General features: G+C 40.4%; 1 protein-coding gene and 1 long non-coding RNA gene across 4 annotated transcripts in view; one reads left to right on the top strand and one right to left on the bottom strand.

Moving 5' to 3' along the window:
* Window positions 1–14178, top strand: part of RORB (RAR related orphan receptor B) — a 234269-nt gene that overhangs the window by 165065 nt on the left and 55026 nt on the right. For both annotated transcript variants that reach the window (XM_017341876.3, XM_070050739.1), the window contains exons 3-4: window positions 4454–4595; window positions 12117–12518. In XM_017341876.3, coding sequence (XP_017197365.2) covers window positions 4454–4595; window positions 12117–12518 — 544 coding nt within the window. The remainder of the gene's footprint in view (window positions 1–4453; window positions 4596–12116; window positions 12519–14178) is intronic.
* Window positions 1–14178, bottom strand: part of LOC103348268 (uncharacterized) — a 70930-nt gene that overhangs the window by 5276 nt on the left and 51476 nt on the right. The window contains exon 3 of one of the 2 annotated variants that reach the window (XR_007919768.2): window positions 3439–6131. The exons of the other annotated variant lie outside the window; for it this stretch is intronic. This is a non-coding gene — a long non-coding RNA (uncharacterized lncRNA). Of the gene's footprint in view, window positions 1–3438; window positions 6132–14178 lie in introns of those variants that run through there. 2 annotated transcript variants of the gene reach the window in all.

Raw genomic sequence — 14178 nt, 5'->3', positions numbered from 1 at the left:
AATTTAACAATTAACACTCTTATTTATGACATCAGTGAGCACCCAAGGCTCTTGACATGAGCTGACTAGGTTATGGAAGCCTTTTAAATCCACAAACTATGTCAGTATTTAGACAAGGCCATAAGCAAATTGGAAGTTCTCTCCTCACTTTAGAGAAAAGTACATCCTTCTTTGATGGCCACTTCTTTCCGCTGGGGTCTCATTCACAGAGATCCTTCTTGTAGAACATTTTTTGACACAATGTCTTGGCTGTCCATGCCTGAAATGCTCTCATGGGCTTTTAAGCCTGACTAGGAAGCCTTAAGGGCTGATTCTGAGGTCAGAGTGTTACTTAAAGCAATTGTCATTCTATGAGTGTGCTGTGTAAATCACCCATTTTAAATAGCACCCATTCAACTCATGCACTTATTGAATTTCCTGTTCATTCAACGTAATTTGAAATATAATCTCTTGCTCATGCCAAAACCCTCATTTACAAAATGAGCAACAGACAAGCAAGAAATGTCTCACAATTAATGTCATATTGGCCTTAAATTAGGGCTGTAGCTGTGACTTTAGGAAACTCTTTCCTGTCATCTTTTACTAAGTGGTACTAGAGTAATCAAAGATTTTTAAAAAAACTCAAAATTCTTACTTAAAATGTAAATTTTAAATCATTTTTAATAAAGACCAGTAGTCTGAGATCATGCTTTGTGACAGTTTTCATGGTATATGAAAGATATCATTTCCTTTTTTTTAGAGATTTATTTACTTATTTGAAAGACAGAATTACAGTGAGTGAGAGGGAGGGGGAGAGACAGAGAGATTTTCCATCTGTTGATTTACTCCCCAGATAGCTACAACAGCTGGGGCTAGGCTACGCTGCAACCAGGAGCCTGGAGCTCCATCTGGGTCTCCCACGTGAACAAAGGCCCCCAAGGACTCAGGCTATCTTCCACTGCTTTCCCAGGTGCCTTAGCAGGGAGCTGGATTGGAAGTGGAGCAGCCAGGACTCGAACGAGAGCCCATAGGATGCAGGCTTTGCATGTGACAGCTTAACAATGCCAGTGCCAAAGGACATCATTTTGATCCCTATGGACTTATGTGTGATTTCTAATTTAAGGAGTTCTATGAATTCCATAGAACTTGGCAATCAGATGTCTCATTCTGATGTCACTGGTTCATTAAATAAATAATACACATGAATATATAGAGATAAAACTACTCCTGTTGTTGAATGCCTTTGAGCACTCTTTCCCTCTAAGGAGATCCTTGGCCACACATCCCTTTCTTTATAGGTTGACCAAGCTGTTGTCACAGTTCTATGTTAGCCATAGTGAAGCCCATGACAAAAGGAAAACTCATGTAGATCCTGTCTTTCTTAAACCATTGGGTTTTATTTTGTTGATTTAACACTTTGTTGTTGAACTATTATTTTTCCTGATTGCCAATGTTTTTGTTGGGCCTTAAGTCTGAGGCCAAGGTAATTGCCTCTCAGTGTCACCTAGTCCCATACCTACTTTATCCTCCTTTAAATAGTTGACAAACACAGAAGTTATTTGAAGGAAGCTGGAAGACCTATTCTAGGCCTCTCAGAAAGGTGTGTACTGAACTTAACCCTTCTTGGCCTAGCATTTAAAATGTATTGAAATGCCTGGGTTCAAGTCCCAGCTCCTCTCCCAGTTTCAGGTCCCCGCAATGCATATCTTACACTGCAGCAGCTGATGGCTCAAGCAGTTGGGTCCCTGCCACCCACATGGAAGACCTAGATTAAGTTCCCCACTCCTGACTTTTGCCTGGCTCAGTCCCCAACTGCTGCAAGGAAGTAAATTGGTGGATGGATGATATCTCCTCTCTCTCTCTCTCTCTCTCTCTCTTTCTCTCTCTCTTACCCTCTCTCCATTCCATCTCTCTGCCTTTTAAATAAATTAAAATGTTTTAAAAAAGAAAATATGATGCTGAGAGCTGTCTTTTCCTAAAATTTCTCTTGCTGTGTCTATTGTAGACCATCATTTTGCACAGGGCACTTTGCACTTTAGCTGCTTTGCTCGAGACAGTCCAAGAGCAAAGAGTGATTAGAGAAACTGATTGTGGAGGTGGATGAACAGAAGCGTGATAACTTTCATATCTCTAGAGAAAATGCTTCTTTTCTCCAATAGAATTTTTTCATAAGATAGCTAAAGGAGTTGGTATTCAAGGAATTTTCTTAAAATAAACTCAGCTGTGCATTTATTTAAAGGAGTAGTATACAGTCCCTGGCAGTTCATTTTGTACTAGAAGGACCCAAAGGGGCTTTTATGAAGACTTTCAATATTGCCAGAGCAGAGATAATTTGTTCTATTTTTTACTTATTACTTACTTCTTTTTTTAAGATTTATTTTTCATTTATTTGAAAGGCAGAGTTACAGAGAGGCAGAGGCAGAAAGAGAGAGAGGTCTTCCATCCACTGTTTCACCCCCCAGATAGCCGCAATGGCCAGAGCTGTGCCGATCCAAAGCCAGAAGCCAGGAGCTTCGTCTGGGTCTCCCATGCAGATGCAGGGGCCCAAGGACTTGGGCCATCTTCTACTGCTTTCCCAGGCCATAGCAGAGAGCTAGATCGGAAGTGGAGCAGCTGGGACTCGAACCAGTGCCCATATGGGATGCTGGCACTGCAGGCTCCAGCTTTACCCACTATGCCACAGCACCAGCGCCATTACTTACTTCTTGTTGAAGAATTTATACCAGAGCACTTCAAAAATTCATGGAAATTTGAATTAAAAGATACGCTTATGTTGATGCAAAACATGGGAAATCCATACGTTTCAAAAAAGTTCATGGAAAATATGTATCATGCAAAAACTTCATATGGATTTCAAAAATGTTTATGCACCAAAATAAAATTATCTTTTCATTCCATTTTCTGTGAACTTTGTGTAGTCCTCTCATATATGACATTCCTTTATTTAGAGATATGGTTGATTATAAGGTACATCACTGGTTTAGAAAACAACTTTCCAGAAGCATTCTGGCCAAATTAAAAAAACTTTCAAATGGCCGACGCCGCGGCTCACTAGGCTAATCCTCCGCCTTGCGGCGCTGGCACACCGGGTTCTAGTCCTGGTCAGGGCACCAGATTCTGTCCCGGTTGCCCCTCTTCCAGGCCAGCTCTCTGCTGTGGCCAGGCAGTGCAGTGGAGGATGGCCCAAGTGCTTGGGCCCTGCACCCCATGGGAGACCAGGAGAAGCACCTGGCTCCTGCCATTGGGTCAACGTGGTGCGCCGGTCGCAGTGCACCAGCCGCGGCGGCCATTGGAGAGTGAACCAACGGCAAAGGAAGACCTTTCTCTCTGTCTCTCTCTCTCACTGTCCACTCTGCCTGTCAAAAAATAAAAAAGAAAAAAAAAGAAAAAAATTTCAAATGGGGAAAATGCATCTTCCAAGCAAGGAAAAGAGTAGCAGATACTGACTGACCCCACACTCTCAGTGTCACCAGTGCTAGCAGGACCTTGAGTTTCCCACCTCCACAGCACATGCGCTTCCCACTCCTTCCCCCTCCCCACTGCTCTGTGGGAGCAAGAGTTTTTGATTTTTGTTTTTTGTTTTTTTTCCAGAACTGCAAGCTCACAATTTTTTTTAATAAAAATATTTATTTATTTGAAAGGCATAGTTACAGAGAGGCAGAGGCAGAGAAAGAAAGGTCTTCCATCCATTAGTCCACCCCCCAGATGGCTGCAATGGCTGCAGCTGCACTGATCTGAAGCCAGGAGCCAGGAGCCTTTTCTGAACCTCCCTTGCAGGTTCAGGGGCCAAAACACTTGGTCTGTCTTCCACTGCTTTCCCAGGCCACAGCAGAGAGCTAGATGGGAAATAGAGTAGTCAGGACTCGAACCAGTGCCCATTTGGGATGCCAGCACTGCTGGCGGTGGCTTTATCTGCTATACCACAGCTCCGGCCCCCTCAATGATTTTATGCAAACATTCATTAAATGAATGAATGAATGAATGAATGACACTTTCATATATATACTGATAACATATATTTTCCCCAGCAAAAACCTGTGCAAGCTATCCAAGGAGCAATATCCAAAGAATTTTAAAAATTAAGCTTTTGGAAACCAGGTGGCCACATGGCCCAACCACCTGTGTCAAGCTCCACCCCCATCCTAATGGGATTCGCTGCTCCTACTTCCCTGCCCACCCCCCAGCAAGGTTTTAAAAGGAAGGTTCCTGAAACACCTGGCTCTCTTTCTTTCTCTCTCTCCTGACCCCTTGTCTCTATCTCTGTCTCTCTCTTACACTCTCCTTCTCCCTCTTTTCCTTCTTTGCCCCTTCCCTCCAGTCTATTGGGTTTCCCCCAATAAACTCTTTCCCTTAAAAAAAAATTAAACTATTAACATTCACAGTAGAAAATGTGGCAAATTTAACATATGTTAATATTCACTGCATTCTCCTTCTTGTAATACTGTTTCTCTCCCCCTTCTCTTTCTCCCTTTAGGGTTTCTTTAGGAGGAGCCAACAGAACAATGCCTCTTACTCCTGCCCAAGGCAAAGAAACTGTTTAATTGACAGAACCAACAGAAACCGTTGCCAACACTGCCGACTACAGAAGTGTCTTGCCCTAGGAATGTCGAGAGATGGTAAGGCATCACCTTCCTATTTCTCACTTAAGGACTTTCAAATGCATGTTTTGCTGAAATCTATTTAAGCTACTGGAAGATCTCTAGATTAAGAAATTGGAGATAATAGGGAAAGAAAACTATAGTGCTAGTAGTGCATTAAGAGGTAAGAAAGAACATATAAAATATAGTATTGCCTATAAAGTAGGAAAACATGGAAGACTACCATAGTTCATGGAGCAGCCTGTGCTAACTAGGTTGCGTGAAAGCCACCTGAGCCGAGGTTGAAGGTGAGCACCCCTCTGAGGATGCCTGTGAATGAGCAGTTTTCTGGGACAGGACACTTTCAGAGCCAGAACTAGAAGGTCTCAGACAAACCAGTGTCATCTGATCACTAGGTAGGCCTCACTGGTGTACAGATTTCTTTGTGTGTGGAAATGCTAAGGAGGAGAATATGCTTCTATAAGGAAGCTCAAAAGCTTTGCTGACTAGTCATAACCACCCAATTAAGGACCAATAGTGTATTGAGCTGTGATGAAGTTCAAGTCCAAAACTGTGTAGGTGTCCTACTCAGAATGGAATTCAAGTGCACACTCCACCTTCACACCCAACCAAATGGGTGGCTTGACTCCCCAGATGAGCCTTTTGATTAATGAAAGAGAACAAATTAACTCAAACAATATTATCAATGAATTTTACTAATTGTATGTCCATTTTTAGGCATACATGTACATTAACTCATCCCTTACTGACATTGGCCACAGCTCTCCTGTATCAGATTTTAAATGTCCCTGTGTACAGGAGCCATTTCTGGCTTGTTCTTCCTGTATGTTCAATGGTTTAAAGCAAGTAACCAGGTGAATGATCCATTGAATTATTTTCTGCCTGGAGCCTGAAAAACAGGCAGTATCCTTGATACTTCACTCTCTCTATGGGTTCTGTGCCTCTGATCATGTTCCCTTCAGTGATGTTCAAGGTGGTATGGATCAAAACAAAACAAAACACAAAAGAAACTTCCTTAAGTTTCAAAGAATGATAGATAATTGTAGGTACTGAACCTTATTATATAGGGGTGTTGCGAGCTGTTCATTTATTTACCTTTTCATTAAGTCCCAAGCCATTTATACTTGTCTTGCACAAGTGTGCACCTATAAGACAAATTTTACAAAAAAAAAATTGAACTTGAATCCTTCAATTTATTCAGTACTTCTAAATCACCAGTGATGAAGTTTCTAAAACTTTCCTATTAACCCACTGATTTTTTTTTCTTTTATTTGTTTTTGTTGTATCTTGTTTACTTCTGATTTTCTCCTGTTTGGAGGCAGCATATTAATTGACAGTCTCTTAAAAGCCCCATTAATAACTGCAAAGAGATAAGCCATGTATTTGTTTGTGTTACTTCTTCCTACAACAAAAGAGAATATCTCTTCTAGAAAGGCTGATCTTGTAGGTCTGTGCTGGTGAAGAGAACCATGGGGAATGGATGAACATAGGGTCCATGCAGACTGAGCAGTCTCAGTGCCATCAATCCACAAGATCTGGGAGACTGAATGAATCCTACAACATAAAAAAAAAATGTGTTGGAAAGGTAGGAGGCTATTTAATGGATAGAGCCACAATCTGTTCTCAAGGGGGAAGAAATATACTATAGCACATAAACCTCTGTGTGAATGAAAGAAGGTAGTGTACAAGGACACTGAGTAGTAAGTCTAAGGATCAGTTTTGACTAAAGGTCCAACGGCTTCCTGACACTGCCAGGGACATCTTACCACATGCCTCTCAAGCATGTCTTATGCAAGCTAATCAGAAGGGGAAATGACCCAGGAGAGGAGTGGTGGTTGGGAATGTGGAGAAAGGGCTTAAGAAGGAAAAAAAATGTGATTCTAAGGAAAAAAAAGAAGCCTTCTTTATGTCATAGGTGCTGAATCTTGGTTACAAAGAGTAACTTCTACCTAATAAATTAGGCAACTACCAGTAAAATTGGCTAGGTTTTATCTTCTATTGATAAATAATGTCTTGAATGTGGTATTGAAGAAATCAAAAATTCATAAGTTGTGGTTAATTAGCTATGTCTAGTAAGGGCTCTAGAATGAGAGGTAGGGCTTCTCCTGACATTTATATCCTTACCTCCTACCGACTAAGCAATTATTTCCAAAGTGCTTCAGCATGGTACCAGTAGTTGAGGTAAGATGTCCTCCCACTTACCTTCTTTCTAAACCCCTTGGCTCCCCTCAAAGATAAAGTGGTATTTTCATTGGGGCATATGCACTGACTCTCTGTCAGTTAAGCCTGGCTCCAACAAGAGTTGATTCACCATATCTGGTCACTGAAACAGCATGGCTACTAGTAGCTAGCTTAATAAAACTATTGAGATCACTAGATTTTCATTCTCTCATGAATTTCTACTTTTATACTGGTTAATTAGCCAGGGCACATATATGTGTAGTCATCAAAGTCAGCAATAACAGATTTGTTCAAATTTAGCTCTAAGAGTCACAAACCAAATCCTCTTGAAATACATACACCTGAGTGTTCATATTTATTAAAAGGTAAGTATATGTGTGTGTATGTGTGTATGAAATGATATCATGAATGTGCCCACTGATTCTTCTCCACCATCTTTTATGTCTTTTATGTAGACCTTTCACCTTTCATAAATGTTATTTTAACTGAAGTTTTCACAAAGGAATCCTCAGTTGTAAATTGTGCAACTAGAAAAAGAAAAAACAGAAAAGCTGTTTGATATTATTAGAAAGAAACCAAGTCTAAAAGAGAAAATATGATATTCACCTTGCAAAAATCTGGAATGTATCCTACTAAATGGCATGCCTCTATGAGAAAACAAAACATCCCTAGAGGGACAGGTTTCAAAGATTGAGTTTCTTCTATCCAGAGCTGTATTGTCTAACCCACATGTCAATGCAATGTTCGAATCATCAAAGTAAAATTAAATTTAAAATTCAGTTCTCCAGCCACACTATCTATATTTAAAAGGCTCAATAGACACATATTCCACTACCATAGTGGAATAAATAAAGAACGTTCCATCAGCTCAGGAACTCCTGCAAAGAAAAGAAAGGAGGAGAGATGCAAGGAAATAAGGAAGGAAAGGAGGGAGGAAGGGAGTGAAGGAAAAGAAAGAAGAAAAGAAGGAAGGAAGAAGAAAAAAGAAAAGAAAAATGGGAAGGGGAAGGAGAAGGTGAGGAAGAGGAGGACGAAGAAGAAGAGAAAGAAAAGATGGAAGAGGAGGACAAGGAAGAAAATGAGAAGGGATTAGGTAAATTGGAACACATTTCTAACACAAAGCTTAGAGCACTAATAAAACAAACACATTTCTGAAGCTGAAGAGTTAAATTAAGACCAGTTTCATCATTAAACAAGAACTTTACAACCAGAGATGGATTAAACAATTTTCAAAGTTACTATAGGAAGCCATAGATGAGAGTTGTACAGTTGGATTCTTTTAAACAAAAACTGGCATCCAAGTGTGAGGCAGTACTAAGTAGAAATCTTTGAAGGAGTAGCAATTTTATCCTGGAATCACTACAAAAATTTCTATTCCATTTAGAATCCCACAATCCAAATAAACATAAAATGATTTCTGATACTTTTTGCATAAAATTATTCCTAACTAGCGTGCAATCGAAATGAAGGTTAAGAGCATATCTTGAGCAAACACCATCACCATCAAATATGTATAAAGCAGTTGCATTGTATATGGAATTGTGCTGGCTTCTGTAAGTGGTAGCAGTCTAACAAGAGGCTGCCTCTACCCTCAAGTGAATGTCAGTATAGAATAATTCAAGACTGAGAGGGACAAACGCTCAAAATATGTGCCATTCTTGTTAATGAATAATGACCAGAAGACTGCTAATACTTGGAAATATAATAGTATCACAGCCTTTGTTAAAATAGACTTACGAATACAACAAATAGATTTATAAATAATGACAAGGAGTTATCTATATGCCACAGAAGCTCAATAGTTGCATTTTTGCCATGTACTGTAATTTTTTCCAAATATGTCACCACTGTTATTGCATGAAGGAAGTATAAAACTGAAGCACACATCATTTCTGAAATGAATGGAAATTCATTCTAGAAAATTATTACGGTCATTGTCAGTGAACTTCTCAATTTAGGATGAAACCTGATAACTCTGAACTGTAGTAGAGCTTTAAGTTGTTTCTTTGAAAACATTCCAGTCACTTAGTGATCTAAATTGATTTCTTTAAAAAGGTCCATCTTTCCCTTCTTGCATTTTCAGGTGTTTTCCAGGGCAGAGGTTTTGGTTGTATGCTTTTTGACATTGTTCATGTTGATTAGGTGGTCCATAGTTAACAGCAGAATTCTGCACACCTCAGCTACAGGTTAGTTCTGTGGCTCTGAGGGTCACAGATGGCCTTGCCTTGGATAACAGCAGAGGCTTGGCTCTACTTCTCATATATCTGATTCTTCAGCAAGCTAGCTCAGGCATGTCCTTGTCACGGTGAGATGCCCAATCATTTAAGCCCCTTTCAAGCCTCTGTGTTGCATTTGTAAATATCACATGTGCCAGGACAGGTCATGTGACCCTGAGTCAAAGAGTAGAGAGGACATCTGTCGGAATGACAGAGCACCAAGGGCAGTATTGTGGCGCTGTGGGTTAAGTCTCCACCTGAAATGCCAGCATCCCATATGAGCACCAGTTCTAGTCCTGGCTGCTCCTCTTCCAATCCAGCTCTCTGCTGTGGCCTGGGAAGGCAGTAGGAGATGCCCCAGGAGCTTGGGCCTGCGTGGGAGACCAGAAAGAATCTCCTGGCTCCTGACTTCAGATCGACACAGCTCCAGCCATTGCAGCCATTTGGGGAGTGAACCAACAAATGGTAGACTTTTCTGTCTCTCCCTCTCACTCTCTGTAACTCTACCCCTCAAATAAATAAATCTTTTTTTAAAAAAATGACAGAGCACTGCAAATTGAGGAATATCATGTAAATAAGCAAAAGGAATCAGGTTCATTAATGTAATCAACCTGCCATAAAATACATTTTACCTAAATTTAAAGAACATAGAAAACTAAAGCAATGATTACTACATTTCTGTCTCCACACTCAAGAGTTTTTCATTCTCAATTTTTAATTTCCCCTAAAATTTAAACAAATCAGTGCAAAACTATTTTTTAAATGTTTACTTATTTTCACTTTAGTTGGAAGGCAAAGAGACAAAGACAGAGATAGATACCCTCCATCAGCTGATTCCTTCTCCAAATGCCTGCTACAGTCAGGGGCTGGGCCACGCTGAAGCCAGAAGCCAGAAACTCAATATGGGTGCCCCCACCGTGGGTGGCAGTTACCTGCTGCCTCCCAGGGTGCACATTAGCAGGAATCCAGAGTCAGAAGCAGAGCTGTGACTTAAATCCAGGCACCTGGACATGGGATGTGGTCATCCCAAGTGATGTTGTGCCAAATGCCCATCCCAACTCAAACTATCGTGCTAAAATAAGTCAGAAAGTAGATCTACCAAGGTGAAAACAAAGTCTAAATCTATAGCGAGAGGTACAGATCTTGTCACATGCGTAGCTCTGCAGCAAAGAGCTGTTCTGAATTTCCATGAATACTTGCAAAGGAAGATCTGCAAACAGAGAAACACAGCACATTACTTTCCTGGGGAAAGGACAAGTGTCCTTTCTCAATCAATATTTATAATTTTTATTTTCTCCTAAATAAAAATGCTTTTCTCTAGACAATAATATTGAGTAAATTTTTTGGAAAGATGTAATAGAAAGGTGCATAGAAAACTTTCCCAAAAAGTTACTGTTGAATTTTGTCCACAGAGAAACTGAAAATGTCACTGTGATTAGTAAGCAAACAAATTTGTCTCTAAGAAACAGAATCTAATCACAGCAGCGTCTCTACAAACAAAGTTAAACACAATGATATAAATGATTCAAGATTCTATAAGAGCAACAACTGAGGTGGAAAGGGGAGTTTGGTATGAATTAATCAGTTTGCTTGTCTTCGCTGAGAAGAATTACTGGATAATTACCACTTTATTTTCCTACTTAGTCAGCATAGAAGGCCAGAATGTAGATTTAAGAAAGATTAAGGAGAAATTGTTCAAATCCAGTAGGCATCAAAGGAAGCAAAGAGCCATGCCCCAATACCTGGAAGTATGTACAACACTTCCATTTACTTCCTGTTCGTCAGAACTTAATCTCATAGCCACACCTACTAGTGAGGGGGCTGGGAACTGTGGTCTCCCTTTTGAACAGCCTATACTCAGACAAAATTTGGTAGCCTGTACCCAATGGAAGTAGAAAATTAATTTCGGAGGAATATTATGAGGGCGAACAGCAGCTTTCTCACAGCAGGAGTCTCCTTTGTGGACCCTTTGTGCTAGAGTTCTTAAGCACTTCACCGTTTACTTATTCTCAAAAAAGCCCCGGCCTTAGCGACTACATCCAGGAATTCAATTTGTTTCTACCTTCCACTTCCTTCTTCCTACATTCTCAGAGCTCTCTACACCAACAAGTGAATGAACACTGTCACAAAAGAAAAACACAACCAAAACTCAGAGGGGAGCCTCCAAGGTTGCGTGACTGTTAGTCCCCCCCACTGACACGTGCCAACCAGTGCTTGCAGATTCCGAAGAGGTAGCCCCACGACTTGGGATATTCATCCCATAGAGAGAGTGGACAACATGTGAAGGGAAATGTCAAAATCTAAGAGTTCAGGAGGTGGAGTTCCATAAGTTAAGAAACAACACATTCAAACAAAATCATCTGCCTGTTACTACTCTGTTCTCCCAGAACCTCTGCCTCAATTTTCCCCAGAATTACTGAGGATGTTTCTGGTAGAAACAAAATAGCTAGGTTTATATTGTGCAAATGTGCTGAAATATTACACTATGTCCCATAAAAGTGAACAAGTATTCACATGTTAACACAAATTTTTGAAGAAAAAAATTGCAGGTGGTAGAATGAGGAAAAATAGCTGTTGTTGACTTACTTTCTGGGCATTGGAAGCATAAAATTGCTATTTTTTTTCAAAGATTATTATTATTTGATCTCAAAAGCCAAATGAAGACAAATGATGGGTTGACTTAAAATTATATTTATCCCTAGCCCCACATCTTTGGTCTTACTCAATATGCTATTTAAAAAAAAAAAAAAAAAAAAGCCTGCAAGTGGAATAGTAGGGCCCTATCTGGTAATCTAGTAATATTAATACTTTGAGTAAGATTAATAATGAATTTTGGTTGATATTTTAATTGCAGATACTATGGGTGTTTCATAGTTTTGTTTGTTTGTTTGTTTTTTGTTACATACTTTTTACATTTCTTCTTAGCTTGAGTTTAGTTCTCACCATGGACAGAAACTGGTACAAGCAACTTCTGAATCCACTTTTCACCAAACATGGAGTGCAGATGAATGGACTCCGAGGTTACAGCACAAAGGAGTTGTGTGTTTGATGTTGAGGGGACAACCATCGGTGACCACCTGGCTCTGAGTTGGCTAACGAGAATGATAACAAGTGCTGTTCTCTGTTTTTCTCTCTGCCCCAGCTGTGAAATTTGGGAGGATGTCTAAGAAGCAAAGGGACAGCCTGTATGCTGAGGTGCAGAAGCACCAGCAGCGGCTGCAGGAGCAGCGGCAGCAGCAGAGTGGGGAGGCCGAGGCCCTGGCCAGGGTGTACAGCAGCAGCATCAGCAACGGCCTGAGCAGCCTGAACAACGAGACCAGCGGCACTTACGCCAATGGGCACGTCATTGACCTGCCCAAGTCCGAGGGGTATTACAATGTAGATTCTGGCCAGCCATCCCCTGATCAGTCAGGACTTGACATGACTGGAATCAAACAAATAAAGCAAGAACCCATCTATGACCTCACATCTGTACCCAACTTGTTTACCTATAGCTCCTTCAACAATGGACAATTAGCTCCAGGAATAACCATGACTGAAATTGGTAAGTGGAATCTCCTGCAAGCTCATTTTTGGAAATACTTTTGGACGTTGTGTTGGTTGTATTAAGGAGGGCCGTTTTCTTAGATCTAAACTGAATTCCTGGCATCTGCTGAGGAAATAAATAGGTTTTAAAATATATTCTAATAAATGTCATTGTTCCTGTGCCCCATAAAAGTTTATTTCAAGTAAAGGAAGAAAGAAGAAATTATAAATAGTAAGATGAGATCTGTAAAGAACAGATGCTATCTGTTGAATTTGGGTTCTCACTGAGGGAAAATGTTATTGGTATAAACACAGAAATCCCATCAACTATTCAAAGTGAAGCTATTCGAAGTAAAATAGCTAAGGGATAGAGAAACAGTGTGAAATGATCAAATGAACAGGGCTCCAACTCTCCCTGGAAGATAACTGGGGTAAAATTTAAGCAGATGGGGCCTAAGTTCCCTTCTTTATAAACGCAAGGGCTGGGTAGACCTGAAGACTATGAAGGCTTTTGTAAATCTAAATTCAAGAATTCCATATGGGATTCTGGATTACAGCAAAGAAAAAGAGTGTGGTCCGTAGTGTTACAGAACACTAGAGCCACAAATAAGCTTGTCACGGGCATGATTGCATCAGCAACCTGATCCTCTTTTGGGTACAGCGTCATTCAATTCCTAAACGATCTTCAAGACTCTATCCTAAGCAAGCTCTCTTCTACACTGTCCTTGCAGCTTTCTTTTACCTGTTAAGAGTCCATTAAAGGTTTAACCAGTTAATCTCATTGACTAACTGCCATAAAAAATGTGAGTGTAGGTTTAACACGTGACCCTCCTGTGAAGCACAGTATCATGTTATCAATCGCCTAGAAGTAAACAAACAGTAGCTTCCCCGGTGTCATTGGTGGTTCAGTGTACAGGGGGAAGCAGCCTGGAGCTCAGGAGCTTTTGGAATCACCCTCACATACCACCCCAGGAGGTCGGAGACCAGGGTGGTTAAGAACCACAACTGGAGTTCAACAGCCGGCCCTGTGGCTTTTTATTTAAATTGTAGCAAGTTTCTCAAGCCCAGTTTTCTCATATTTAAAAAGGGAGAAGTATGAGCTTGTAGTTCACAGGATATTGTAAGAATTAAAATTGAGTTAGTGCTCGTAAAACATAGCCACGTTTGGCCCTCAGCAAACGCTCCGTGGCTCTTAGTGATTATTATTTGTATGCTGCGTGCTTAGTTCACCTTCCCTGTTGTTTAACCTGCGAATGGGAGCCTAAAGCCTACAAGTGCTTTAAATTAAGTTTCTGGGTACACATAATGAAATACACAGCCATATTCTTAGCTACTTGTGCCAGGGGGTTGATGAAATGGGATGTTACACAGTTAGAAGCTTGAAATGCTACATTTCTTCCTTTTGGCAATTCAGCATGAGACAGTGAGTAAAGCTGACCTTCACAACTGAGGAATGCAGAAAACTCAACATCAACTGTAGTAACAAAAACATTCAGTTAATTTTGATAATTTTAACCTTGTTTTTACTGTCTCACAGGCACTTCACACATTTACTTTTCACAAACACCTTAAAAGATAAGTAGAAATATCATTCCCATTTCACAGATGCAGAAACAAAAGTTTAGCAAAGCCTCACAACTTCCTAGTGTCCTGTAGTTATTAAACGATACAGCCAAGAA

This window comes from Oryctolagus cuniculus, chromosome 1 (genome assembly GCF_964237555.1).
Source record: "Oryctolagus cuniculus chromosome 1, mOryCun1.1, whole genome shotgun sequence".
Classification (NCBI taxonomy): Eukaryota; Metazoa; Chordata; class Mammalia; order Lagomorpha; family Leporidae; genus Oryctolagus; species Oryctolagus cuniculus.
Note: the sequence above shows the minus strand (reverse complement) of the source record. Positions and strands in the feature narration are given on the sequence as shown.